Source organism: Thunnus albacares, chromosome 4 (assembly GCF_914725855.1).
Source record: "Thunnus albacares chromosome 4, fThuAlb1.1, whole genome shotgun sequence".
NCBI lineage: Eukaryota > Metazoa > Chordata > Actinopteri > Scombriformes > Scombridae > Thunnus > Thunnus albacares.
Genome location: NC_058109.1, coordinates 20685938 through 20712997, shown reverse-complemented (window position 1 = coordinate 20712997; position 27060 = coordinate 20685938). Strand labels below are relative to the sequence as shown.

General features: G+C 40.1%; 2 protein-coding genes and 1 long non-coding RNA gene across 4 annotated transcripts in view; 2 read left to right on the top strand and 1 right to left on the bottom strand.

The window, feature by feature from the left end:
* The first annotated feature begins 392 nt into the window (after nucleotides 1-392).
* Nucleotides 393-14653, top strand: fancd2 (FA complementation group D2). 2 transcript variants are annotated; one of them, XM_044348001.1, is made up of 44 exons: nucleotides 393-761; nucleotides 1021-1084; nucleotides 1719-1853; nucleotides 1943-2010; nucleotides 2081-2187; nucleotides 2285-2345; nucleotides 2512-2564; nucleotides 2672-2750; nucleotides 2937-3061; nucleotides 3169-3256; nucleotides 3460-3564; nucleotides 3688-3788; nucleotides 3910-4021; nucleotides 4151-4186; nucleotides 4592-4738; nucleotides 4852-4986; nucleotides 5092-5223; nucleotides 5332-5439; nucleotides 5540-5649; nucleotides 5726-5777; nucleotides 6586-6705; nucleotides 6919-6992; nucleotides 7090-7233; nucleotides 7320-7420; nucleotides 7520-7635; nucleotides 7722-7830; nucleotides 7945-8043; nucleotides 8154-8248; nucleotides 8336-8491; nucleotides 8755-8871; nucleotides 9257-9385; nucleotides 9484-9602; nucleotides 9746-9856; nucleotides 10238-10368; nucleotides 10454-10553; nucleotides 10925-11050; nucleotides 11332-11425; nucleotides 11602-11673; nucleotides 11903-11941; nucleotides 12033-12107; nucleotides 12601-12675; nucleotides 13071-13217; nucleotides 13303-13410; nucleotides 14191-14653. In XM_044348001.1, the coding sequence occupies exons 2-44, from the start codon at nucleotides 1021-1023 to the stop codon at nucleotides 14272-14274; spliced, it is 4359 nt and encodes a 1452-aa protein (XP_044203936.1). In that variant the 5' UTR covers nucleotides 393-761; the 3' UTR covers nucleotides 14275-14653. The 2 variants fall into 2 exon arrangements, with proteins under 2 accessions (XP_044203936.1, XP_044203935.1); XM_044348000.1 differs by having other exon boundaries at nucleotides 394-761; nucleotides 8330-8491.
* Nucleotides 1441-18709, bottom strand: LOC122980229. Its single transcript, XR_006403010.1, has 3 exons — nucleotides 18698-18709; nucleotides 17710-17717; nucleotides 1441-1551 (listed from the first exon to the last, which is right to left on the bottom strand). It is a non-coding gene; the product is annotated as an uncharacterized LOC122980229 (long non-coding RNA).
* Nucleotides 17123-27060, top strand: part of tex264a (testis expressed 264, ER-phagy receptor a) — a 79724-nt gene continuing 69786 nt past the window's right edge. The window contains exon 1 of the mRNA XM_044348003.1: nucleotides 17123-17642. Within this exon, the coding sequence (XP_044203938.1) occupies nucleotides 17385-17642 (258 nt within the window). The 5' untranslated portion in view covers nucleotides 17123-17384. The remainder of the gene's footprint in view (nucleotides 17643-27060) is intronic.

The window sequence follows — 27060 nt, the reverse complement described above, 5'->3', positions numbered from 1 at the left end:
GTAGGTCAAATGTGGAAAGTAACTGAGGGGACACAGGTTTATTTCAGCAGAACCTACTGCTAACTGTTTATTTCAGGGCAGGCACAGTTCATTCATTTTGCTGAAAATTATGCTACAAGACGTTAGTTTGGGAAGAATATCCTGTTTTCTTGGAAAACAAAATTGTTCGTTAACTTCGTAAATCAAGACGTTGGTAAGTAAACCAGTAGTTATTAGTCAATAAACTAACGTTAGTAAGGCGAAGACGGAGGCAGGAATCAGTGAAGCATCTTGATCAACTGTACTCTCCGACGTGAGTGCACAGGTACAACGCTCTGCGGTTGTGCATGTTTACTGACACGGCGTATACCGGAAAGACTCTGTATATTATTAGCAAGTCCAGGAAGACCTAACCCCGCCCAACAACGGGCAAGTTGTTAAAAAAAAAAAAACACGCCGCCTGAGGCTAGAAACTTAGAGACCGTCTAAAACATGTTGTAACGTTGAACGAAGCGCCCCTTTTAACAGCACAAGAGTGAAACCAGTTATCAGAGTCACCTATAAAGGAGCTACATACAAACCCCATATTTGATTTCTTCGATATTCTCAGACGTATGGGGCATTTATTTCTAGCTGCCATCCTTGTTAGCTTGCTAAACTAAATGAAGAGGATCCCTTACTGCGGTTGATGACGTGCGCAGCACATTGGCGCGGAATTACGTTTTGTAACTGCTGACTGAGAGTGAAGTGAAGTCGTCTGTGGACTCGTCTACCTATAAAAAGTATGTCTCACTCTTATCCTGAACGATCTGGACAGTCAAACAACAGAACCTCGATATAGCACAAACTGTTACATATAAGGGATGTCATGTTATTGTAATTGAATTACTGAGCTAACTAGCTACTGTATGTTTGCTGTATACGTAACATTATGAAGTGACTCGTTACTTATTGAACGTGCAACAACACGTTCGCTTGTTTGTTACTGTGGATGCTAACCTTGTCTTTCAATTAAAACTTTTGACCTTTATAATCCATCAGATGATGCGCAAAAAGCGACGCTCATCTGTGGATAAGGGCGAGGGAGCAGCTGCTACAACCACTAGTAAGTTTTATGTCACATCAAAACAGTCCGTTGTTTTGATTTTTTTGCCAGTAACGTACAGGGTCTAAGTGATGTCCATCATCTAGCCCACCAGAAACGTTATGTCTAAATGCAAATGAGATATTTCAGGAGCATGACATAGTGTGACAGGAACACTGCATGTTTCATAACTCAGTGATTCTCAAAGTGGGGTCAGGGGACCCCCAGGGGTCTTTGAGGGTGTTCCATTGGGTCCCCAGTAAAAGGGGAATAATTTATTTTCACTATAATTCCATCCATAAGTAACACAATGACAGAATGTATGACGACTTTGGTCATGGGTTTCATACACTTTCTGTAATAAAACATTTAAAGCAAATGTCTTATCAGATGGGGGAACCTGGGACAAAACCTTATCAAATGGGTGTCCGTGGTCTAATTTGTGTCAGTTTAGGGATCCTTGACATGAAAAAGAACCATTGTGACAACTCACTGAGATTAACTTAACAACCAACTTGACAACAACAACACCTCATCCCATTCCTTTCATGAAACATCAACATCCTGGCTAACTAATTTCTTACATGAGAAGCCATGTAGTTGATTTCCACTTGATACTGTTTTTTGTGAAGGGTTTATTCTCTTCTCTACATAGAAGTAAAGAAGAGTCGCAGTGCTGGTGGGAAGCAGAAGGAAGCTGTTGCAGAAGAGACTAATGAAAGTGTATTTGGCATGTTTCTGCGAGGGGCAGGTGTCACCTTGAAACAAAGTGCCACATCCAACGAGATTGGTAAATGCCGTCAGTCCAAGTTTTAAAACACACCAGGCCAGTAAATAAAATCAGCCATTCACTTGCATCTGTATCTTTTCCCCCTCTAGCTGTCGACCAAGTAGTTTTCCAAAAAAGGATACAGCAACAACTACAGAAGAGTCCCCGATACCCTGGTGTGAGTATATGCACCATCCCATGAATTTGTTATTCAGTTACTTGAGTTTCATTGCCATTTCATTGCTCAGATTGTACAAGAATTCATCAGCGGTTTGGAGTCTCATATTGAGGATCCTGAGAGGTTTAGAAATTGCCTCCTCCCATGTGTTCCACGATTGCCTGATGGAGACTCCAGGTAACTGTTATAAAGAAAGGCAATCTCTTGCCATACTAAGCTCATGCTAGGAGTTTGTATTGTTTAACAAACTGACATGTTTTCCTCTGTGTTGTAGTTGTGTCAGCTCATTTCAGGAAAGTCTGCTCCGCATGCTGTTGGGGATTGAAATGCTACAGGTATGATTGTCTTCATAGATTCTGCTGAACATAACTGCATTGCCTTGTCACAAAGGATGCTTTCTGCTATACAGCATACACGTGTTTTGTGCAAAGTAAAAAAAATTCCACACACATTACATCTGTATCTCAAATCCTTAATCATCTGCTTTTCTCTTTTATGTAGACTTTGATCATTAACACCTTGCTTGAGAAACTCCCTGAATTTATGTTGGATGGGTCAGTATTTCATGAGTTTATTTGACCTTTTTTTTCTTTTTTTTTTTTTACACAAGTTTTTCCATTGGCTTATTTTTCTAAAGGTGATCTTGTTCTGTCTCTCCTAGTGCTGGCGATGGCGGTCTCAGTGTTCCTTGCATAATTATTAACCAGCTGAAATGGCTAGACAGAGTTGTGGACAGCAAGGTAGTCATTTCTGTAATGATGGGGTTTGTTGCATGTACAGTAATCACAAACACGACAAGGTGTTTTTATTTTTGCTGATCTGTCACATTTAGCTCTGTAATTATGTATTTCTTCTTCATATCAGTCACCACCAAATTCTCGATGGTGGCGTGCTTGTTTATTTTCTCTGTGTCCTGTTAATTGTAGGAGTTGGCAGCTAAGCTCATGGAGCTGGTGTCTGTTGCACCGGTGGAGGTTCAGCGTGACATCATCACCAGTCTGCCAGAGATACTGGAGGACTCCCAGCACAATGACATAGCCAGGGAGCTCAAGTATGTACAGTAAACCTTTACTACAGATCTGCAGCTGCCTGTTATCTGTGGTTTCAAAGTTGCTGAATATACCATCATTATCTCACATCACATCATATTCTCTGTAGCTCTTTACTCCAGGAGAACACTCAGTTGACTGTGCCCATCCTGGATGCCCTCTCTAGTCTGAACCTCAGCTCCTCATTACTGACAGAGGTAGCTCACACACTGTTACACTCATGTTTGATGAAATATTGAAGGTGTCATGGATGTTACTGTGCTGTCTTAGAACAACTGTCTAGTCTGTTAATTGTGGAAATTAAGGCGTGTTTAATCAAACTTTCTTGCATTTTATATTTCCCCCTGACTGTGGTGCTTAAGAACTAATAATAATAATGCACTTGTAACTGATATCTCAGGTTCGTGGAGCAGTTATGACCACTTTGGCTGCTGTGCAACTGGAAGACCTGCCTGTGGTGGTCAAGTTCATCCTGCACTCTGTCTCAACCTCTGATGCGTATGAGGTCAGAGCTCCGAGTCATGTCCACAGCATTTTGCATTTAAAAAAACATAACCTATCAATTGGTGTTTTTCTACTGCCTGTTTATATTTTGAAGTCAAGAAGTTTGGTGTTTTCTTGTTGGCAGGTGGTGTGTAACCTTCGTAAGAAGCTGGAGCTGGAGCATTGTGTTCTCCCTCCCGTGCTGCAGGCATCCCAGAGCCGTCTGAAGAACAAAGGAGCAGCAGTGTAAGATGACAGAGATTCTAGTTGTCTCACAGCTATACGTCAATACATGTTTTGGGGAATCTACAGTGTTTTGAAGTAGGCCAGCAGGTTCTGTGATCTAATAAGTCTGGTTTTGTAACAGGTCGGCTTCTACACCAGCAGCTTGCAGCAGCCAGGACAGTATTACATTGATATTGGACGGCATCAAGTCAGCTGTGCGATTCCAGAAAACCATATCTGAAGCTTGGCTCAAGGTGGGAAATTGATTAGTTTTTAAGCCCTCTTTCTTTAATTGATCAATAGATGCTGACACTTTTGAATTTTAGAGAGACCAACAGTCTCAGTTGTAGTGTTGCTGACTATACTTTTACTGTTCTTAATAGGCAATAGAGTCTGTGGATGATGTGGAGGACCATAAGGTGAGTGGCGTATCCTCTGTTCAGGGTATCCCGTAAGAAATGGGTTATTGTAGGTGCTTAGTTTCCATTGTGGATGGATGTTTCCACAGTGGTTTATAAAATTTTAAAACATTTTGGCTATTGTGCAGGAAGTGTGGATACTTACAGGAAAATACTGTCTTTCACTTCTCATCCACATAGACATTTGGATTTGATGATGAAAGAATCATTTATTATTTGTAGATACACCCAGTTAACAGTTTTATTTCTCAGCCCTTATTGGTATACATCACACTGTACACTGACAAGTTTGGAGAAAATTTGACATTTGAAGATCAAAAAGATGTAGAAAACCTTTTTAATGTATCACATTTGTGTGTGTCTGTATATCTACATCTCTTTTTAAAATGTTCTCTGCCATGTCAGGTAATAGATCTGCTGGTGCTGTTCATCCTCCACTCCACTAATGCCAACCAGAGCCGGCGAGGGGCAGAGAGGGTGCTGAAGGTCAAAGTGAGGACTGGACAGATCCAGGAGGCGCTTCTACAAAAGACCTTCAGGGACTACATTCAGGTGGGTTACTCTGCTGACATACAAGGTTATGAGTTTGTGTGAACAGTGAAGTGCAGTACGCTATATTGTTTTACTGATGTGATGATTCTTTGTCGTTACTTATGGTACCGTAGGTCATGCGAGGGTATTTCCCCTCTATCCTGGCCCTGGCTCAGAGTTTGTTGCACTCCCCTGACCCCTGCGTGGTACCTTTTGGTGGACACATGTACCGACACTCATTCACTGCGTTTGACTCTTACTGCCAACAGGTGAGTTTGGGATACATTTTTGAACATGCATAAGTGTGTCTATCTGTTTTTTGGATATTTAAATGTATCTAGGTCATTTTCATAGCATCCTGTGCAATCATTTAGGAGGTGGTGGGCTCTTTGGTGACTCATGTGTGCAGCGGTGTGGGTGGGGAGGTGGACATGGCCCTGGAGCTGCTCTCTGGCCTGGTTACAGAAAAACCCTCAGAAATGGCACTGTATGCTGTTTTTGTCAAGGTAAGGAGGTGATCACTTACCTTTATCCCACATGATTGTCATAATAAGGTGCAGTATCATACCATTGTGTTTGGATTAGTTTTTAGCTGACCTTTATATTTGATACAGGGAATCTTGGACTACATGGACAACCTCACGCCACAGCAGATCCGCAGACTCTTCCACCTTCTGAGCAGATTGGCATTTGGGCAACAGCAGCAGGGAGCTCACATCCAGGTGCACAGTCACACTGTCTTTTTATTCAAACACTGTTCAGGCCTTTTCTTGTCATCATTCCACGTCTGACCCACCTCTGTCATTCATTTCCTCCCCTCAGGATGACATGCACATAGTCATCCGCAAACAGCTCTCCAGCACTGTGCCCAAATACAAGCGCATTGGCATCATCGGTGCCGTCATGATAGTAGGCAGCATGGGGGCCCTCAGGTAAGGACTTTTTCTCACAGGCATTAGATAAACAAGTATTTCTCATGTTTCAATTTAACGCTCTGTCTCCTCCCAGGCCTAAAGCTGAGTCACAGAACGGGTCGTTACCCCAGGAAACACTGAGACAGGTACGTATTAGATGTTAAAATGATCAGAATAAAAAATGGATACGTAGTAGGATCATTTTAGGTATATGTTTGGGAGTTTTTATTTGTACTTTGTTTTATACTTTTATTTCAGTTTAATATTCCTTAGAGATTTCAGTTGGGATTTTACTTACAGCTGATATCCATAACTTTTGCTACATTCAGGTATTTCATGAACATATTACTAAAAGAATTTCAGAACAGGTTACTCTATTATTGTAATCTGTATTGTCCAATAAAAGATTAAGTTATATTAATTCTTCTCAGATTTTCAATGAACCTGAGTAAGACTGAAAACCTACCTGCCTGTAAATAAAAAAATCAATTTCAAAACAATAGGATTTATAAGAAGACAAGATGGCTTTCTTTCACTTTTTTGCCAATCATATTTTTTATAACTTTGATAATAATGTTTATATGATTTACATTTGCTACCGAGGGGGGTTGGAGTAGGATCAGTGTACCTCAGGGTATATAGTAAGTAAAGAAATAACCCTCAGTTGATGGATGTGGACATGTGTTCAAGCACCTGTATCAACACATATCCATCCTGCTTAAGTACAGAGTCATCAGATACTAGAACACCAGTTGTTCAACCATTGCTGAACCTGCGCTTTGACTTCCCTGCAAAAAAAGGAATTTCCATGTTGCAAATTTCAAAATGTCACATTGTTATTATTAATTGAGCTAAGGTGTGATGAAAATTATCTCCATTCTAGTTATTGAACACCGTATGATTGCAACTGCAAGTTCCTGGTAGATAAACACATACGTGTGTTGTTTGTTGTAGGTGACGGCACTGTTGGAACTGGTGCAGTCGAGCAGTGAAAGCTCACCTGAGGCTGCAGCTCTGTACTATGATGAACTGGCCAACCTAATACTGACCTCTATGCTGGACCCACAGGTGCAGGTGTGTCTCAAACAAACATTCATCATGCTTCTTATCTGAAGGCTCTTTTAATCTCTTGTTTTATAACTGCGTGTCTACTAAATTTTTCAATTGAATATAGATACCATTACTGATATGCTGTCAGCTTTACAATATGCAGCTTTACAACTACTGCATGATTACTGTTACTGTTATTACTGAACTACTGTTATCCTCCTCATGTCATGCCAACAGGAAATGATTGGAAAGAGTGTCTTGGATGACTTCCAAGAAGACTTTGTGGTGGATCTAGGACCAGACATAACAGGGTTAGTGATGGGCAGCTTGCAGTATTAGAAGTTACTTGTTTCAACATGCTAATTACTATAAATAGTGTCATTAATTTTTCCTGTCTGTTTGTCTCAGTTCCTTCCCATTCCCAGTCCGTTTGATGTACAACCTGGATGAGGACGAGAGTCAGGGAGGCATTGCCATCAACCTGATGCCTCTACTGGCCAAAGACCTCCAGAACAAAGGAGAGCAGCAGAGTCAAATCAAGAAGGCACACAAGTCAGTCGCCCCACTCCCACCTCCTTTAGCAAGTTTATGTAATCAGGGGGATTAGATTTGTTTCTCACTGTATTTTCTGTCTGCAGGCGAGTGTCACCTCTCTGTCTGTCTCCGTTTTTTCGTCTCCTGAGGCTGTGTGAGGAGAAACAGCACCAGGGAGACCTAGAGGAAATTGATGCCCTGCTTGGTGAGGAAGTTGCACATTTCTCATTGGAAACCAGTTTGTTCTCATTTCTGTGGCTGTAAAATAATATCTGCCTGTGTGTTTGCATTTTCTGGATCACAGGCTGCTCTCTGGTCCTGACAGACATGGATATAGTAGAAAAAATAGAGAGCCTGTCAAAAGCTGAGAGGGATTTCCTCTGTACTTTGCTCTTTCACACCATCAACTGGTTCAGAGAGGTAACTTTGTATGTTTGATTTTTTACAAAAATTTGCATAAAAGTAATTTGTGTTGAAAGCTGTGTTTTACTGGTGTGTTGTGATAGGTCATAAACGCCTTCTGTCGGCAAAAAGAAACTGAGATGAAGATGAAAGTGATGACTCGTCTGCAGAACATCACCTACCTTCAGTCACTGTTGGAGAGGGCTCTGGCAGGTGTGTATTTAATCCACCTTAATAATACCTTGAGGTCTCAAAATCTTCCCATTATGCTCTGTGCCCCTGCTAAGAGTTTTAAAATGAAATACTTTGTATACATTTGTGTTTCAGGAACACCTGGCTATGTTCCACCTCTTGCTAACTTTGATGGAGAAAGCACAGATGGGATTATACTTAGTTCCACTGCTCCTGTGAATAAGGCAAAGAAAGGTAACCATAAACCATAGAGGATATTTTATCCTATTTTCCTTATAAAACCAAATACTCTGGATAAGGAAAAAAGCACCAACATAACTGTCTAACTCACATGTGTTGTTAAGATGGCTCAGGAAAGAAGAGGAAGGCTCCTGGTAAGAATTCCTCAGGTAACAACTCTCAACTTGAGGAGGGGATGGAGGCAGATGAAACTCAGCAGGTAAACTTTGACCTCTCACTTTAATCTGTGTTTAATGTTCATTTAACTGAACGGAAAAAGCTGATTGTGCTTGTTCTGAAGGAGCAGCCAGAGAAGGAGAAAGAGAAGGAGAAGGAGGTCCGGCAGGGGGTCAGTCTGGTGTCCTATCGGCAATTTTTCAGGGAGCTGGACATGGAAGTGCTTAGTGTGCTGCAGTGTGGCTTGCTGTCCCGCTCGCTTCTGGACTCTGAGCTCAACACCAAGGTAAGACAAGATTATTTTTTTCCTGATTAAAGAGCCTACGACCCACTTGTTTGCTAATTTGATTTGAATTTTAAATCAAATTGTGTCTGGGGATTACACCTCAGAGGGTAACTGCTCAGCTAGCCTCTGATACTAAAATTACTTTTTAAGCAGCAGCATTCAAATTCATTTGGATTGTAGTAGAATCATTGTCATTTATGCCAGTGAAGAGTAATAACTAATACACATTTTGAAATCTCCTGTAATAATACTACTTTATGTAGGTGCGAGAGGAGGTCCTGCTGGGTCCTGCTGAGCTGGTTTTCCTGCTAGAGGATATGCTTCGCAAACTGGAGTTCTGTCTCACAGCTGTACCTGCCAAGAGAGCTCCTTTCCTAAAGGTACAGGAAAAAGCAAATGCATATAGAGTGAGCATACAGGTGATAAACACAGATCAGAAAAAAACAAAAATTTCCAATCTTGTGTGAGAATGTGCAAGTCTTTGAAAGGTGTGGCATTGAGAAAAACTGTTGCTCTGTCACATTACACATGTTAGGTTGTCATTGATTTAAACTTATTATAAAATGCATTATTGTTTTCCTAGATTTTCTGATGCAGCAAGTAAATTAAGGCCTGAAGAATGTAAACTGTCTGAATCTGTCCTTAGTCACCCATGATAAGACGTGAAGAAGTTCTTAGTGTCAATGGCATTTAGTTACAACTGTATAAAACTCCAACATGTAAGATTATATGAGCCAAAACTTTGTGAAATATTTTGTTGTGTAGGGAAGGACCGATAAGAGTGTGGGCTTCTCACACCTACAACAGAGGAGTTCCAAGGATATTGCTTCCTGCTGTGTTCAGCTGCTGCCGGCCCTCTGCTCACACTTGGAGAACTGTCACAACCATTTTCAGGTACAAAATTGTTTACCCTCCGGAGTTATAAGTGAAGGCAACATCTTTTTCTTTCAACTCTCTTATATGCTATATTGATTTTTTTTTTTTCTTCACAGACATTGCTGTCTGAGAACAACGGTGTCGTGGATGGACCTGCCACAGATATTCAGGAGCACCAGCTCATGTCATCAGGCTACCAGCTGCTCCTACAGGTCCTGAATACCACCTTCAGCTGGTGAGGAGGAGTAACACCACAGATTTCCACATCAGATTTCAAATATTTTAGCTATGGAGCATTAGAGCGGTATTCCTTTGTATCAGTGTGTCTCTGGCTCCTGTTAAGTTTGGTCCCTGATATGTGTGATATTCACCGGTCAGGTCTGGATTCAGCCAGCCAGGCCAGCGCAGCTTACTGAAGAAGGCTCTGGGAGTTTTGGCTGAACGACTCAAAGAGGGAGGTGCTGAGATGAACATGGAGCAGCTTGTAAAGTGAGTAATAAAGGTTAAGAGTTGGAAAGTATAAACCTCTATATATCATACTTAAAAAAAAAAAAAAAAAAGTTATTCAGTTTTTGTGACCTTTTCACTGCAACAAGGCAAATATTGCTTACAATGCTCAAAAAATAACAACTGCAGGATATATCGCACAATTCTCTTAATGACTAAATATCAAAAGAAGAGCCATTCTTTAAGTGCAACTGTAACCAATTCTGCAGTAGTCATAGAAATAAATCTATTATTTAATAATAGATTAAATGGGCCCAGCAAAGAACCAGGCACATTGACAAAATGTTCTAACAGGGAGCACATTTGTGTTTTTGTGCAATGATGGAATAAAATGTATTTATGTCCACTTTTTGCTTTGTTCAGACACAGCTTCAAGTACCTGCTGAACTTCCGCAGCACAATGCCGAGTCTCAGCACAGCGTTGTGTCTCTCCCAGCTTCTGTCCACTGTGTCAGAGAGAGGAGGGAACCCTGCTGCCTACAGAGAGCAGACCGGTCAGTCTGATATGTTGCCCCTTTTAAATCCACTTGTCTACTATCCAGTGAACTGTGGTGACAATTGGCTGGTTTTTCTTCTTAGCTTCCCTTGCACGACGTTTCCTGAGCCAAGAGTGGGTGACAGCCAGCGGTGAGAAGGAGCGAGGGAACAAATTCAATGAAGCACTTCAGACTCTCCTACGGTGTGTCTGCATGACATAAATGCACAAAACAAAGAAAAGTTATATGCATAGTGCAAACAACATGCTTGTGTGTATACATCAAACTAAGTCGGTAGTGTGATGTGGAAATAATTCATCAAATTGACGGATTTAAATGTTTATGTAGAATAACAAGGTGCTCAGGAGCATCATCTGTATAAAAGCTATCCTCTGTGTTTATGAGTCTGTTATATGGTTGCATGCGTGGTATTATTTCAATGCAAAATGCTTAGAGAAATTACCCATTGACTATGTGGTGCATGATTCTACAGTGGGCAGTGCAAACAGCAAACAAACAACACATATCTACATTTTTAATCATAATGTCTGTATCTGTTCTTTGCTCTCTGCAGCGTCTACCTGGTGCATGTCGATGATATTCTGAAGGCAGTGGAGGAAATAGCTGGAGAAGGAATCCCTGAGCTCCTCAATGCATCCAAAGATGATATGAGCTCTGCATCCTGGCCCACTCTCAACAGGTAGATTTCCCCCCATCCTCATCACCATCAGTCCTCTGTGTTTACCGTAGTTATCTTGGGGTAAAATGGAAAGTTGTTTGTTAGTGATTATACAACAGAAGCTTCAGCCAAGCAGATAGATCGATCCATGTGTTCCCACCATCCTGCTTTGGTACTAACAGCAGCACTTAGTTGCATCACCATGTAATTGTAATTACAATAAATCAGCCATAGCAGAGGTATATTCAGCCATATTGTTATTATTCTGTCGTTCATTCTTTCATCACTTTTTTCTCTTTCAGGCAGACATTCCTGGTTTTCTATAAAGTGTTGATGGCAGAGCTGGAAAAAGCTGTCCGAAAGATTCCAGCTGGCAAAATCAGTGACAACACGGAGGTCAGCCACTAGGTGTTGCACTTCACAATGTTTTCTCTGTTTGTAACTGCAACTTTCCAGCCTGCAGAGTATTTTGAGTGTGAAGTATGAATTCGTCATGAATAGTCAGTTTCCACAACTGTCTGTTTTTCCAAGTATTGACATGAGTTAGACCACGTTACATGCCCTTCTTCTAGGCCCAGAGTGAGAAGCTGCTGACATGGAACCTGGCTGTCAGAGACTTTCACATCCTGGTCAACCTAGTGAAGGTACATCAGCTGTAAATGTCTAACAAACAGATTTTTTTTTTTTTACCTATTTCCAGCATTCAGCTACTATTGGGTCAGATGTATGCATACTATTTGAAGGGCCATTGTTATAATTGTCATCATTCAGTTTCATCACTTTTATCTTACCTCATCTTTTTTTCATTAGATTAACAAGTGTTTAAGTGAAGCTCATCTGCTCACCTATTCGTCCTCTAATCTCTTCACACAGGTGTTTGATTCTAGGCCGGTGCTCAATGTGTGCCTGAAGGTGAGTTTGCTCTGCATGTCAGGGAAGATTTAACATTCAGGTGTAGCTGCTGTGACTTTGTATTAAGGGATTATGATGTTGTCATCGGTAGTATGGCCGCCTTTTCCTGGAGTCTTTCCTGAAGTTGGGAATGCCGCTACTGGACTACAGTTTCAAAAGGCACAAGGTACAAATTAAATTTCTTCTCAGTTACAGTCAGTAAACATCATACTAAGCTGGGTGTCATTGTGAAATTGTGTTTGTAGAAAGTTTAGTTTCTTGACCTCAGTTTTAGTACCTCTGGAAACAACATGCAGTTACAGTAAACTTTACTCATAGTCATTTGCCCTGTTTCTGCTTTAATATAAACAAAAAGTCATCCAACCCGCCCCTCCTGACATTCTGCAGCACTAATCTCATCAATAACACTTACAGTTTACTAATGGTGTTTATACGTGTTGTTATTTAGACAAATATTTAGCCATTATTTTATCAAGACACATTGTATTGTGGCACAACATTATTCAGAAATTCCACAGTGATTAAACAAGACTTTCTCATTTATATTTGAAAAAAAGTATTATTTTTAAATTGTTGTTTGTACAGAAAAACAGTCTGTGTTTTTGTGTAAAATTAAGTGCTGCCAGTGCATTGACTGTGTGTGATATGACGTCTTTAAGGAGGATGTCCAAAGCCTGCTGAAGACCTTCCAGCTCAGCACCCGGCAGCTGCATCACATGTGCGGACATTCGAAGGTAGCTATAGATTATACTGTTTCTAGCTCATTTCTGTCTATATTTTTAGTTGTAAACATCTCTCTACCTATACTTGTGCAGAAGCTACTAATTAAGAAGTTTAAAATATTGCCATTACCTCAGAAAAATAGATATGAGCAGGAGAAAGCTGGGTTTCTGACAGATGAGGAGTAGAGTTTCCTAATGGACCTCACATAGTATGTTATTATTTATACTTGTGTAAATGTCATTGTGCAGGGAGTCAAGAGGCAGCAATGTGATCTTTTCTTTTCTCCTATTATTTTTGAAACCTAAAATATCAGCTTCCTACCGGGTAAAGAAGTGTAGACAGTACTGATGATAATGTGCCGGTGTTCATTAACTAAGTAGCCTTGTCATAATGTGTTGGCGCTCAGATTCACCAGGATACAAGCTTGACCAACCACGTTCCCGCGTTGAAGAAGAGTCTTGAGCTGTTTCTTTACAGAGTGAAGGCCATGCTGACACTCAACAACTGTCAGGAGGCGTTTTGGATGGGCAATCTGAAGAATCGCAACCTGAAGGTATAATTTTATTTAAGTTGTATTAATGTGTTTCTGTTTATTTTTGAGCCATGGACTTATAAGAGTGATATATTGTCTGCTGCAGGGTGAAGAGATTCTCTCTCAGAGGTCACAAGAAAGTGAGGAGGAGGAGGAGGAGGAGGAGGAGGAGGAGGAACGTTCATTACCCCCTCAGGAACAGTCAGAGGAAGAGGTACTGTCTATGTCTTCAGAATTTCTAAATTTGTTAAAACTTTTATTGTTTGCATTGATCACAAATGAGAATATTTTATTCATAGTAGTTTAGTTTAATATGAAAAACAAATAGGTTTGGTTCTGTAACATTTTGAGACAATGTGACTTTTACACAATCAGTGGTGAATTGAACAAGGATTAGTTGACAAAACTTAAAATGAACTCAAAACTGCACACACAAATTATTAGGTAATTAGTGCAAATGGTGATGGGTTTCAAAACAACAACCTGGGAAGAGTATGGAGATTTAGGGGCATATAAGAAAATCATGGAATGAGGAAAAAGCTTAAATAATTTATACCAAATTGATTACACCTCTTTTCAAAAACTGAGCAAATATGTAAATAAATAACAGAAAGTGGCTTAAAAGATCGGCAGGACAAGTTTTATCAAGACATAAGCAGCACACAGTAGTAATATGTTAGTTATATAATTCAGCCAAACAGCTTCCTGTCACTGCCGCTGAGTCAGTCAATACTTTGTGAAGTCTTGATATACAGGTCAGTTAACAGGCAGTTGAAAAATGTAGAGGGCAGTGGGCTGATAAGAATAACTGGTAGAGTTCTGTAGCAAGCTAATGATTAGTGGCGGACACAGTTAACAGGGAAACTGTTTAATGTGGTGTCAGTTCCAAGATCCTGTTATCTGTAGTTTTAGGCATTTTTTAAGACTTTCTCTTCAACTCTGCTTTATGCAAGCATGTTCATAACTTCAATTTGTCTCATGTGTTTTCCTTCAGGCCCAGGACAGTGACTCTGAGGGAAGTAAGCAGGTCAACAGAATAGAAGATGGTGATCAGGATAGTACAGATGACTCTGATTAACGTTTTCTGATAAAAACATTATTTTAAACTTTTATATTTGGGTCAGAAGCCCATTGGTGGATCACTTTTTGAAGTTTCAAATGTCTGAGGGGTTTTGGTGGCTTTTTACATGGACACTTTCCAAATGTATCAAATACTGGTATAGGATCAATTTTATATATATATATATATATATATATATATATATATATAATCACATTTCTTGTATTCTTATGCATGTGGCAATAATACTGCTGTAAGCACATTAAGGGAGTCATGAGAAGCATTTATGTACTTCCACAGGTTAAAGCATGCCTAATAATTAGGTGTTTTCACAGTGTCATATGTTTTATTCTATTTGTTTGCCAACAAAATAAAGTATTTGTGTTTGTTAAGATTATTTCCATCTGATTTGTCATTTGGTATTAAATATATTCTATTATTTTTTGCCACCTGGTTAATTCATTTTAGCCTACCACTGCATAAAAAGCCCCCATAAATGATCATTTAGAGATTTAGAAAAGTGCAGATAATAACCATGAGTTCTGATACTGAAACAAAATGATTTTCCAAGCATCTTCTCAAAACAGTCAAATACTGGTGATGTCTGGGAAGAGAACACCACAGTACACTGATCTTTGTTCCTGATAAATCCCAAAAAAGAGGGACACCACTGATTAGCGTAAACTTTAAAAGAAGGCAAGCAATCTTTGATAAACTGAGGTCCTAAACATGTAAAAACAGGACTTGATGGTTTAAACTCTTGCCACACAAAAGTTAGGATTGTGAGAAAAGCCTCACTGAGATTAAAAACACATTTTCAAGAGTCAGAGAAACAACACAAGACAGGTAACACAACATATACTGTGTCACAAAATAATCCAAGGTTGTGGTTAGACTGCGAACACTCTTAGAATAAAATTGGTTCATTTTGCTTTCAGCTAATGAATCAAATGGACAACAGACCACTCATCTGTCTCCTTGATGACTCCTGCCAGAGTTAAGGAGATGGTGAAAATCAAGATGTAAACTATTTGGCAGTTGAAAGGAAAATCAACCATAAAACAGCATCTATATGTACTATTCCAGACTATTGAACATTGTCAACATTTCCTGACCGTCTCTCTTATCTGAAAATCAAGGATAAACAGAGATTTATGATACCATTAGGTGCCACTTTATGAAGATGGTATGTTGACGTTGCATTACTGATTGACTGTGGGCTTGTAGAGTATTTGTTGTAGGATTTCCAGGTGTACAATTAGTGAATATCCCCATATCACAGTAAAATCACCACGGCTATGCTATGGGAGTTGTTACATTATTGACTGTCTGTGGAGCAGCTCCTGTATTTGTCTCTAGGTGACATTAAATCACTTAAACAACTCTCTCTGTGTTGATCAAATGCACAATTTGAAACAGAACTGTAGCCTACAATATTATATCAAACGCATGTTCTAAATCTTCAATCAATCTTGTGTTAGTTTTGTAGGGGTCAAGCAGTGGAAGATCATACTCCTCCCTATAGATGTATTAAGATTATTGTGGGAACACAAAACAGTCAAAGCAGTAATCAGATAACTCAACAGTTGAGAGATGTGCATGAACAGATTTGTGAGTGCAGAGAATTCACTCAGTTCAAAATATGCTCTCATTGTTTTATCCAGCTGTTTTGGCAGATGTGGACGCATACTAATTGTGGGTTGCAACAGAATAAATACCCAACTCTGAGCTCTACTGAGCTTTTTAGCCTCTTTTAGCTCTTTGTTTTGGACTTACATCAAACCTCAAGGGTTATTGAACAGAAAAACAGATCTAAGAGGAGAGTGAGTATTAAATTATTTTTTCTTTCTTTTCTTTTAGTACTGGATTACTGAGGTTGTAATTGGATCCTGTCTTTTTTAAAGAATTGCCACCAAGATCTCTGTGGTGGACAAGCTATGTAATAGCAACACTGTTTCTAAGTAACCTCAAATTCATATTTGGCACTTGGATTTGGCATTTCTATACTTGAATTTCTCGTTATTTATTGGCCAACATATACAACAATATCAAGATATCTGCAATAAATTAATATTAGCCGATATATTGGTCTAGCTCCAGTAAGTAGGCAATTGTTTGCTAAGTGTTAGACAAAAGAACTGTGCAATTAAGGTCTGGAAATGATGTGAAGCGGATCCAGAATGAAACTTACCCGACCGTTCTGAATATAATTTGGACCCAGCCTGACTCATGTCCTGTTCTGGTCTTCAACTCATTAAGACCTCTACTGTAGCCTACCATTAAGTGATATGGGGGTAGCTTATTTCGGTGGTCTTCTGCCCTCTAGTGGCTAAAAATCGATCAATGCAGCTTTAAATTTTGCATGTCAGGTACAAATTGACAAAAATTGACAGCACACAGCTTTGAACATTAAATAACACTCCATTGCCAGCAGGACTCTGTCATGCTGATTGAACAAAACCACTCTTTAGCCCGTAACAGCCGCACTGAAAACTGCGTGACAACACAGATAACCTTTAGATTAACCCTTCATATGATTTACAGAGCATAAGAATCAATGAAGAAACATAAAATAATGGTGAAAACAAAGACAAAAGTCACCGTTTTTTGTTGGTGCACTCAATCTGTCTGCGATGTCTCCTGGGTTGAACCATAAAATAATAAAGAGAGGGATTACTCCGACAGAAATGTGTACACTGTGGTCACTAACTAAAGCATCCATAAATCAAGACGAGTAAGACTCATCAATAAGAAGTGATTATATACATAAATGTAATATTTTTAACGGGTGTGATTCATATATACAAGCTAGTCGTTTAATAAATACATTAACGTCTCCCCCCCGTATACACGAGAATGGTTTATCCAGGAAGCATGTTCCAGTGTTTGGGGAAATACCAACAAACTGTATTTTCTGCCAACTTGAACGAGTGTTTCCTCTGTTGTTACAGGTTATTGCGACGGTGGAAACAAAATTAAACACTTCTCTTTTATACCCCCGTTTTTTGTGTCGTCGTTTGAACCTTACTGGACCACAGTGTCGGTGTTTCTAAGCCAGAAGGAGGACGTTTAGGGTTTGACAGATTTGGCTAATTGCACTGACTGCAGCTGCACCGCTTTGAGAAACCATGTCTGATTTAATCCTGGTGCTCCTGATAGTCGTGCTCCTGGTGTGTTTGCTTGTGACAGTGGGGGGCTTCCTGATGTACTCAGGGCTCTTGTCTGACGTGGTTATAAAGACTGGGCCACCTCCTATCAAAAATGTCACCATTGCTTATAAGTTCAAAGAGGGATCATACAAGGATTGCGGTGCAGCCTACACAGAGAGCTGCAGCATTGGGCCAAAACTGAGCTCCATCGGTGTCTTCTACGATGACCCCAAACAGGTGAGACCCTAGGACTGAGTACACAGAATCTGTATTTACACTTGACCTCATGACATAACCACAAAACCCACTGTACTTTGTTTCCTGATAAGATATTACAGTAAGTAAAGATAGGTTTTGTTTGACCTGGACAGCGTCTTAAAGGTCACTCAGACGTTGATGTATTCAAAACTTATAAGTAAAAGTTGTAGGGCTGCAGCTAACAATGATTTTTCACACTATGATTCATCTGATCATTTTATTGATTCATTGTTTAGTCTCTAAAATGTGGTCACAGTCCTAGGTCTTCAAATGTCATGTTTTGTCCTATCAACAGACCAAAACCCAAAGATAATCAGTTTACTGTCATAGAAGGCTATAAAACCCTGCAGATATCCACATTGGGAGAGCTGGAACCAGATTTTAGGCATTTTTGCTTTAAAAAAACAATTACAACTATTAATCTATTGTCAAAATCATTACAAATCTGCAATCAGATTAATTTTCTGTCCATCTACTAATCGGCTAATCGTTTCAGCTCTAAAAAGTTTAGTAAAGACATTTCAGTGAGTATCTTATAACTTGTGATTGTCTATCTACTTAGCAACAGTCCTTTTTGAAGGTCTTGGAGATACTGTATGACATGGAAGTGTAATGTACAGAAGAAGCCACGTCAAATTTTATTTTTATAGCACAATATCACAAACCACAAATTTGCCTCAGGGCTTTACAGTCTGTACAGCAATTTAACATCCTCTGTCCTTAGACCCTCAATTTGAATGAGGGAAAAACTCCCTAAAAGACATGTAATTCAGTGTAATTCAGCATGCATGGCTCAAGGGGTTAAATGCACAGGCAGCCTTTTAGAGGAACTGAGCCTGAATGATGAAACCAGTCAGCTGTTCAATGCCACGTTGCACTGTTGATATTTTTTTCCCCTCTCATCTGTGGCTCCAGGGCGCTTCAGCATCAAAGCTGGCAACCAGACTCTGAACTTAGAAGGGCAAATACAGCCTCTTCACATGGGTCTGAAGAGAGCTGACAGACAGCTGACAGTAAATATGCACTTTTTCGACCTACAGTAGTCTAAATGGTTATGTAATTACATTCAGCCGGTTTTTGCATTAGTCACGGTCCATATCTGAGAGGCAGTGAATGTGCTTTTGTCACCCTGATCCTCATCCAAAACTACACTTTGAATAAATGGGTCGTTCCTCAGCTGAGATCTGTGGTCGTCGCTCTCCATTAATTCCACATTCCGCTGTTCATCACGAGTTGTGTTTTTAGTCAACAAGATAAGTCTGCTTAACAGCTGCGCGTTACATGGGAATGTTTTATGAGTGCCCAGCTGATAACGGGAAGAATATACACACACACATATGGTGTGTAGTTTGATAAAATCTCACCAAGATAGAATATAAACTGTTAATAGCTTATTCCATGGCTTAACACTAACTCTACCACTCTTTTGATTTGAGGTGCTGGCTCACACTGTATTATTGAACTGTATTGTGTCAGCTGTACTGACATTTGAGTGCAGAGTTTGTTGTGGTTGGGTGAGTTAAGCTATCTGACAAACAATGTGGCAAAATACAGGTGCTTGACACATCAACCCAAAGTGCATTGTGACATAGTCTGTGTGGATGAAAAGGAGCACAGATTATGGTGTTGATAGTCTATTTAGTATTGTACACCACTAAGTCTTTTGTGTTTTATGGTCTCTGACACTAAGATAAGATCACACTGGGTGTCTGTCTTCCAGTTGCAGCAGTCACTCGTGTATAAATGTAGTTGTCCTTAGTGGAATAAAAAATGTGGCACACTGGCAGTACTTTGTGTTTGTCTTTCTGCTTACCCCTGCTAGTTTCTCTGTACCACTTTGTCCTTTTTTTTAAATCAAGGCTTTTAGTGGAGTATGAGTCATACTAGTGGAAAGTTGTGGCAAGAGGCACATGGAGGAGCTTTTAAAAACTTTTCTGCTGGTGTAAGAGTTTGTGGAGAATATGGATCATAAGGAGCCATTACAGGATGTTCCGACGTCTCTGTAAGCGCCTGGGGAAAGATATTCTACTGATACGTTGTCCTGGCTTCTTTCTCTATTTTGACTTAATCTGAAGACATACTGACCTCTGACCTCCCTGTGGAGATAAATTATGAATCACAGAAATACATTAAGCATAAAGATATTAAAGAAGAAGAGATATTCAAGCTAATGATATCGATATTCATCAAAGCCTCAAACTGGTTCAAAGTTTGACTTCAGTCCAGAACTGGGGACTGTCAGAAAAAGACGTCTTAAGAGCCCAGTCACTCTAATAGTTCAACATTTCTTCATGTAATACCAATTTAAAGGAAATAGTGGGTGGTAATTGCAAGTAGTAAGCTGTAACTTCTTGACTGGCCTTATCTCTGAGGCTGGAAGGGCTGACGCATTTTGCTGTTTTCCATGTTTGCCTTGTGACATGAGAATTTGTTGACCCCCCTAGTTTACAAAAGCCAAGAGTCTGATTACTCACCACCAACCACATAAGTAAACTCAGAAATGGGAAATGCCTTGTGGTTAAATTTACTGTAAGCTAAGATGGAATTTTTCATAATAAAAATTGTCTTTATGTGACTCACTGCCAAACTCTAATGCAGTAATTAAAGAATAAGTGTTGTGGGCACACTGTTACTCCTCCTGAGAAGTTTTAAGAGGTTTAAGAGTTCAACTCTTTTTACTAGTTTTGCGTGACTTACAGTGGATGTTGCAACTTGCTGTGTTCAGACTTGACCTCCTTACTTAAGGTGGCTCACTAACACCAATGGCCACTAGATGGCACTATTAGCATTGGATTTGGCTTTGAGTCAGGATCATCCCAAAAACTACATATTGATCTTCATACTTATAATTTATTACCCTGACATGAGTAGTGCCTCTTAAAATCAATTCAGTCAAAAATGAGTTTCATCATGTTAAAATAAAATAGGATTTCAAACATGCTCAAGTGGCTGTGTATCAATTGGTCACAGTGGCATTACTCCACTGGTTTTCACAGCTGTTTTTTTAACAGTCATTTGCATTCACTTTGGATTCAAATTGTAATACAGTCCCTTTTATTGACTACAATGAAAGCCAAGGACCATGATTCAAAACTAAGTACACCAAATTATTAAATTAATCACAGAACATGTAAAGAGAAGTCTTCTATCATAGTGACTAAATGTACTCTATATTTACCAAGTCGGACAGCTCTTTGGACAGTTTTGGACTGTGTTTGACTATAGTGGTCTGCAGTGGTAAAGATGGTGGCTGACACCCTCACCTCACTCTGCTGAAGCATTTGAGACAACACTTAAATAGCCAATTAGCACTAAATCTAGCTGCTTCTCTTAATGCCTTTTTGCTTTGGGTGTGCACATTCATGCGTTCCTGTTTGCATGTGTGCTTGTAATTGCCATAACTTATTAACACACATGCCTGAGGGACTGAACATTTTTGCAGTTTGACTCACAGGGGTCGGCCACTTTAGTGTAAAGGCAGCCAACTGGACGGTGAGCCACAGCATTTGAGGTTATTCTTTAAACTTGCCTAGTCATTCAAGGCAGAGTTGCCTGAGGGTCAACTTTAGTGGGGCTTTGACAAGAGTATTGAACAAATCCCTGACTGGATAATGTACAGACTAAATCATTGAATTTATCTGTTGTGCTCTTGTTGGATGGAAAAGAGTAAAGAATCCACAAGCAGGCTGCCTGTTGGCAAAGAAATCTCCAGAGCAAAATTCATTTAGGACAGTGCTCAGAGGCCAGTGGATGTGTCACGAAGGCTAAGACAATAATCTACTAGAGAACGAGGAGCTTAAAGATGGATGTCATTTTATTGTCTAGTAGGAATTAGTAGGTTGTAGAAATGTATGGCTTAACAATTTCTTTAACCATTGTCCTTCATCTATTCTTCTTGTCTATACTTTTTTGACAAAACAGCAAATGCAGTTGCCTCTGACGCTGTGAATATGTTGTGTTTGTATCAAGGCTTAACCAGAGCTCCTGTTTGGTTCATCTCTGATCTACTGAATTCCCACTTTGTTTTAGCCTCTGAAGCAAACCCACTCACGGCTCCCCATGACAAGCAGGAGAAAATGAAATGTCATGTGTAGACGTATATGGGAGTGGCAGTGAGAGATGAGGCGAGGTGCGGAACTGCTTCAGAAGAGGGGTATAAATTGGTAGGAGTCTGACTCACCTTGAGAGCCTCGCAGTGCGCCAATTCATCAATCGGAATTTCTGATCAGAGCGCCGAGCAGCGCTGCACTCCCAGTCAAATTTATTAGCATTTTACTGCCGCTTGTCTGTCTGTCGACAGCAACAACATGAAAGGGGGGCTTCTGGCAAGGAGTTGCCACTTTTAAAGGTGGATATAAAATGAGAAATAAATACGCTGATACTCTGAAGTCTGGTCCCACAGGTCTTCAAGTCAATATTATGCAAGATTGTGGACATGCAAGCTTTCCCTATGGTAAAGCACCCCGTTAATATTTATGAACATCTCTACTGTGAGTAAGATACTGCAAAATGAGAACGAAGCTATCCAGACAGGATCTATTAAATTGGGAAATGTTCACTGCTTTTTTATCCTGGAACACAACTGTTGAGTGTATTTTTAGGATGCCATTTTCATCCATTTTCACATGTAGAAAAAAGACATTACTTTACAAGCTGACATGTTACGATTAGTTATTAAAACAAGATGAAGAAATGTCTTTAAATCTTATTGCGCCATCAATCCTGTGACATGTATTGGCTTTTCACCCTGTGTTATGATGCGCAGGATATTGGATTACACAGCCTAATATTAATCAGAGCAGCTTACAGAGAGCAAGGAGGTGGAGAGAAAGAGTTGAACATTTGTATAGAAGGAAGTAAGCCTACGCCGAGGAGGAGAGGAATCCATTCATATCTCCTATTAGAGAAGATTATCTCTCTGCTCTGTGACATCTGGCTGGAGGAGTGCCACACTGTGTCCAGCTGGCCAAGGAGTGGTGAACCAGCTCCACAACTCTGGTGAAGGAAAAACTGTGTCCTGCCTCCAGCAGGCTGCTTATCCTCGCCAGTAATTATACATGCCAGAACTCCCAGGATGCCATGTGTAATTACCAGCTAAGGCTGAGCGCAGCCTAAAGGGACAGAGCTGCACTTGGTGAAAGAGAGAGACAGAAAAAAAATTTCCACGGGCTCCTCGCTCAAGGGGCCATTGGGGCCCACGCCTCGTCACTGCAGTGGATGTATAATCTGATTTGGATGCTTGAAGGCCCCCCTTCCGAAGGAGGACGTATTGATGTTTTGAACTTTGTAGTTTGAAGAAGTCTTTATTTTATTTCCACAAACCAATTGAGTTGTATTAAATCAGTCAGCATGATGGCTGATTTTTGCTTTGTGCCCAATTGTAAAATGAGCCTCACTGTTTGCTTGGTAATCAGTTTGCTTTAACTGCATTAGTGTAGGTAAGCATACTTGCTTCACTGCTATTCCTAGTCCATTAATTCAGCAGCCAACAGCTCATCACAGCATACCTGTGGTCCCAGTGCAGTGCCGCCCTATTAGTTTCAATTTACCTCCTGGTGACTTTGTCTCTGCTGCTTCGTCTGCCCGCGGGGGGACGAATGGCTTCCAATCAGCTGAGACAGGTTATTGCTCTGACACACTGAGGCGAAAGAGCTCTTGTTGAGAGATTGCTTATCCCGTAGTCTTCTGTTCTTCTTGCTCCCCATGTGTCAGGTTCTTTGCTTGTACATGGAGGAGCCCTAAACACCATCTGTCTCGGTATTCCAGATATAGAAATAAAATGATAGTCCGAACCACTGAACAGAAAGAGAGAGCCTCACCAGCGAAGGCAGTGATGTGTATTGTTTGTGCAATACATTTGCAACTGGACTGTTAGATGAAAAAAGATTTTTGTCTGTTATCCTCTCTTCACAAACTCAGTGTGTTCTTTTATGAATGCTGCATTTGCTGCTTTTCATGCTTCACTGCAGACGTTGATGGTGAAGACGGCATGGAGGTCCAGAGAGGCTCCATATTTGCAGAAATACTGACTGCAGTGCAGTGAAGGACCCCTGTACAATCACAACCTCTTAACTCCCTCCATTCCGTGTCATAGCAATTAACCTCTTGCACTTTACTTCAATGAGGAAAGAGACAACTCTCGATATAGTATTGCCACACTTTCTTTAATGCTCAGAGCGTGGCACACTCGAACTCGATATAGACATAGGAGCTGCTGTAGAGGAGTGAGCCCTGAACAGTGGGGCGAATACTTTTACATCTTTTTCACACCAACCTGTAGGAGTTGTTGTGACTACTCTATGCATGATTATACCCAAACAGACATTACAGGATCTGTTTCAGAATAAACAGATGTTCTTTGTTTCTCTTTCACACAGGAACATACTGTTCAGAGACACAAACATGATTTCTGTGACTGTCATTAAGCATTTTTAACCTTTCACTTCACACAAGCATTTATACATATTCATACAATAATTTCCCTCACATCTGGCATAACAGTGAACCCAGTTTGACAACAAGAGCATGAAGGGCAAACGTGATGATTGGCACCTCACTCTAACATTTTTTAAAATTCAAATACACTTTTTACTTTGTGAGTACACACTACAAGGTTACCTGTAAAAAAAAATAAACAGAGAAATTAGAAGAGAAATCTTTTATTCTGCCTCAGCAGTGCTGTTATGTTGCCTTTATATGGTTTATATGATTTATTTTATACGCTCTTTCAATGGTAATTGACCCCTCTCTGCCAATTTAGCTCCATATTTTGTTGATTGGTCGCTTGGTAGTTGTGTTATAATGAGCGTGGTGATGGTCCTCGGTCAGGCAGAGTGCAGTACGCTCATTACAATCTTGTCTTTTAAGCCTTTGTGTCAGGCAGAGAGTTGGCTGCTTGCCTTGTTTGTTCCTGTCCTCCCTAACCTGCTAATACATCAGCAATGACCAGCAATTGTAAACGCACTCAAAACAATGCATCCCAAGTGGTGGTAGCCGGAAGGGAAGAGATGCAGGGGCCAAGAGCAGGAAAGATGAGGAGAGTAAATCCTCATTACGTGTCTGCTAATAAAGAATTACCTCTGTCAGCCGTACCTTTTTATTGTTGGAGAGCCCTCATCCATCAAAACTGGCCCTTGTAGCCTCAAGCAAAGAATTGCTTTTGAAATTACTTTTTCTCCCAACAGGTCCTTGGAGACCTGGCTTAAGGGAATCAGGTCGAGATGGGAATGGCACCATTTGTGAGGAGAAGTCGTCTTAAAGTCCCATGGGTCATGCACTCTACGAAAGTTGACTGAATGTCTTTTTTTTCTGATTTAATGAGCTTGCTTATCATAGGGAAAAATGGACATTGACCAAACATGAAATCAACAGAGATGTATTCAAAACTTGTAGACTGCGCCAGTGTTTCACAGTTCACTGCTAGCTGAATTGGTTTTCTGCAGCGTGGTACAGAAACATAATATGTCAGTGTTCAGTTACTGAGATAAAAGCTCCACAGTCTTCCCATTATCTGACACTCTGCTTTTCACCCAGGCCAATCAAAAGCCACAGTCGACTTACCCCCTGCTACCTGTGAGAAATGGAATCACATGCTGTCTTTCAAAACACCGCTTAGGCAGTGGCGGACCTTTAGGACGCCGCTGCCCAGTGTGGACAGCAGCTTAGAATTTCAACCTTTTGTGGTGTTAGAATTTCAGACGCAAACAAAACAACTGTAGTGGTTAAAACAAGTCAAGTGCATGGAGTGGTGTTCCTCTCTTTCCTAATTGCCTGTAGCAATGCGGTGTGTTATGTGTTATCTGGAGGGAAGCAGAGATGAGATGCAGTCAGGGCTGCTGTGTGTTCTTGCCACTGTGTGGGATGTGAATGATAGCTAGAGCCCTGAATGATATCATTAGTGAACTACTGGTTTGGCTAACACACTCTAGTCTATCAGAGCGGAGAGCAAGAGAGATAGTGAGATGGTAAGATACTGAAGCAAGGCCGTGGGAGGACAGTTGTTGTTCCCTCGGTGTTTGAATGGATATTGTTGTGTCTTATCATAGACCACCAGTGTTGACAGGGAGTACAGAAGGTGTGTTGACAGCCCATACATTTAATACGTTCATGAAAGAAAGAGGGCGATGCAGACCAACACTTTCACATAAATCCAGTCAGACGAGAATATCTAAAATACAATTCAGCCATGGAAAAAAAGGCTCAAGAACAAAGGTTTTAAACAGTCTATTTAATAAGAGGGCATATTGGGCTGGACGAGTTTTTAAAAAATTGGTATTGTGATGATATAATGTGTTAACATTTCATAAAATTGTGATATAAATATACAAACTGTAATATATATATAAAATTTTTTAAAATGTTTTTAAAGGATACAAAGGATTCTGTCATTTATATACTGGCATAATGTCAGATGTGTATGTTAAACATTGGTCAAAGTTCCAAAACTTGAGGTAAATATATGCAAAAATGATGCGTTCAAGTCAAAAGCCAGGGCTTCAGCCTGCTCTGAATGCTCCATTTGTAGTGTCACCTCTACTTCCCCATCGAACTGACGTCAGATTGTTTGTGCATGCTAACAAATGGCTGTTTGTTCTGTAACTCCTTGTTGCTCAGGTTGTATGGACGTATTTGAGAAATTTATAATTCGAGTAAAGAACAGGAAAAATAAGCAAAATCCGATAATGATAGTTTCTTTACGTAGCCTCTAGAGCTGGCGGAAGCCTGCTGAGGGGCAGCTTCCGAGAACTAACCGATCAGAACAGGGTAGGCTCATTGGGAGGGGGGCTTTGAAGAGACAGGAGCTTTTTGAATTGTAAATCATGCTAAGATATTCCAGTAGAGCCCCAGAGTAAAAATATAGACCTTCTCATTAAGTTTTTGTGTTGCATTTATCAAGAGTTTTTTGTCCAATGTAATGTAAACAGTGGAACAAATTTGATTGGAAATTAACACCAATTTCATTATTTTATATGTAGTTTTGCATACACTTGACGTATCATGATATATATTGATGTCAAGAAAGCACGTGCTCTTTTTTTTTGACTGAAATGGTTCAAAGAACTAAGGCGCTCCCTTTTTTGCAGTCCTGGCTGTGTTTTCAATGCATTTGAAGAGCCGTGAGATTCGGCAGACTAGACACATAACAGACGGAGTTTTCACACCTGACAAAACAATAACAGAAATGTAATGAATGGATTCAAGCAAAAATTACAAGAAATGTCCACCCCTCATGTTAATTATATTAAAAGAAAAAAGCTTGTTCATTGTTGCTCATCAGCCTGAGGTTAGTTTCTGGACCCATTTTGGGCCTATAACAATGTGGAAGAGCCCTTGTTCTTCTGGTGGAAATGCAGGTAAGGTTCCTGAGTTCCTAAAAAGGTTCCTGGGTTCCTAGAAA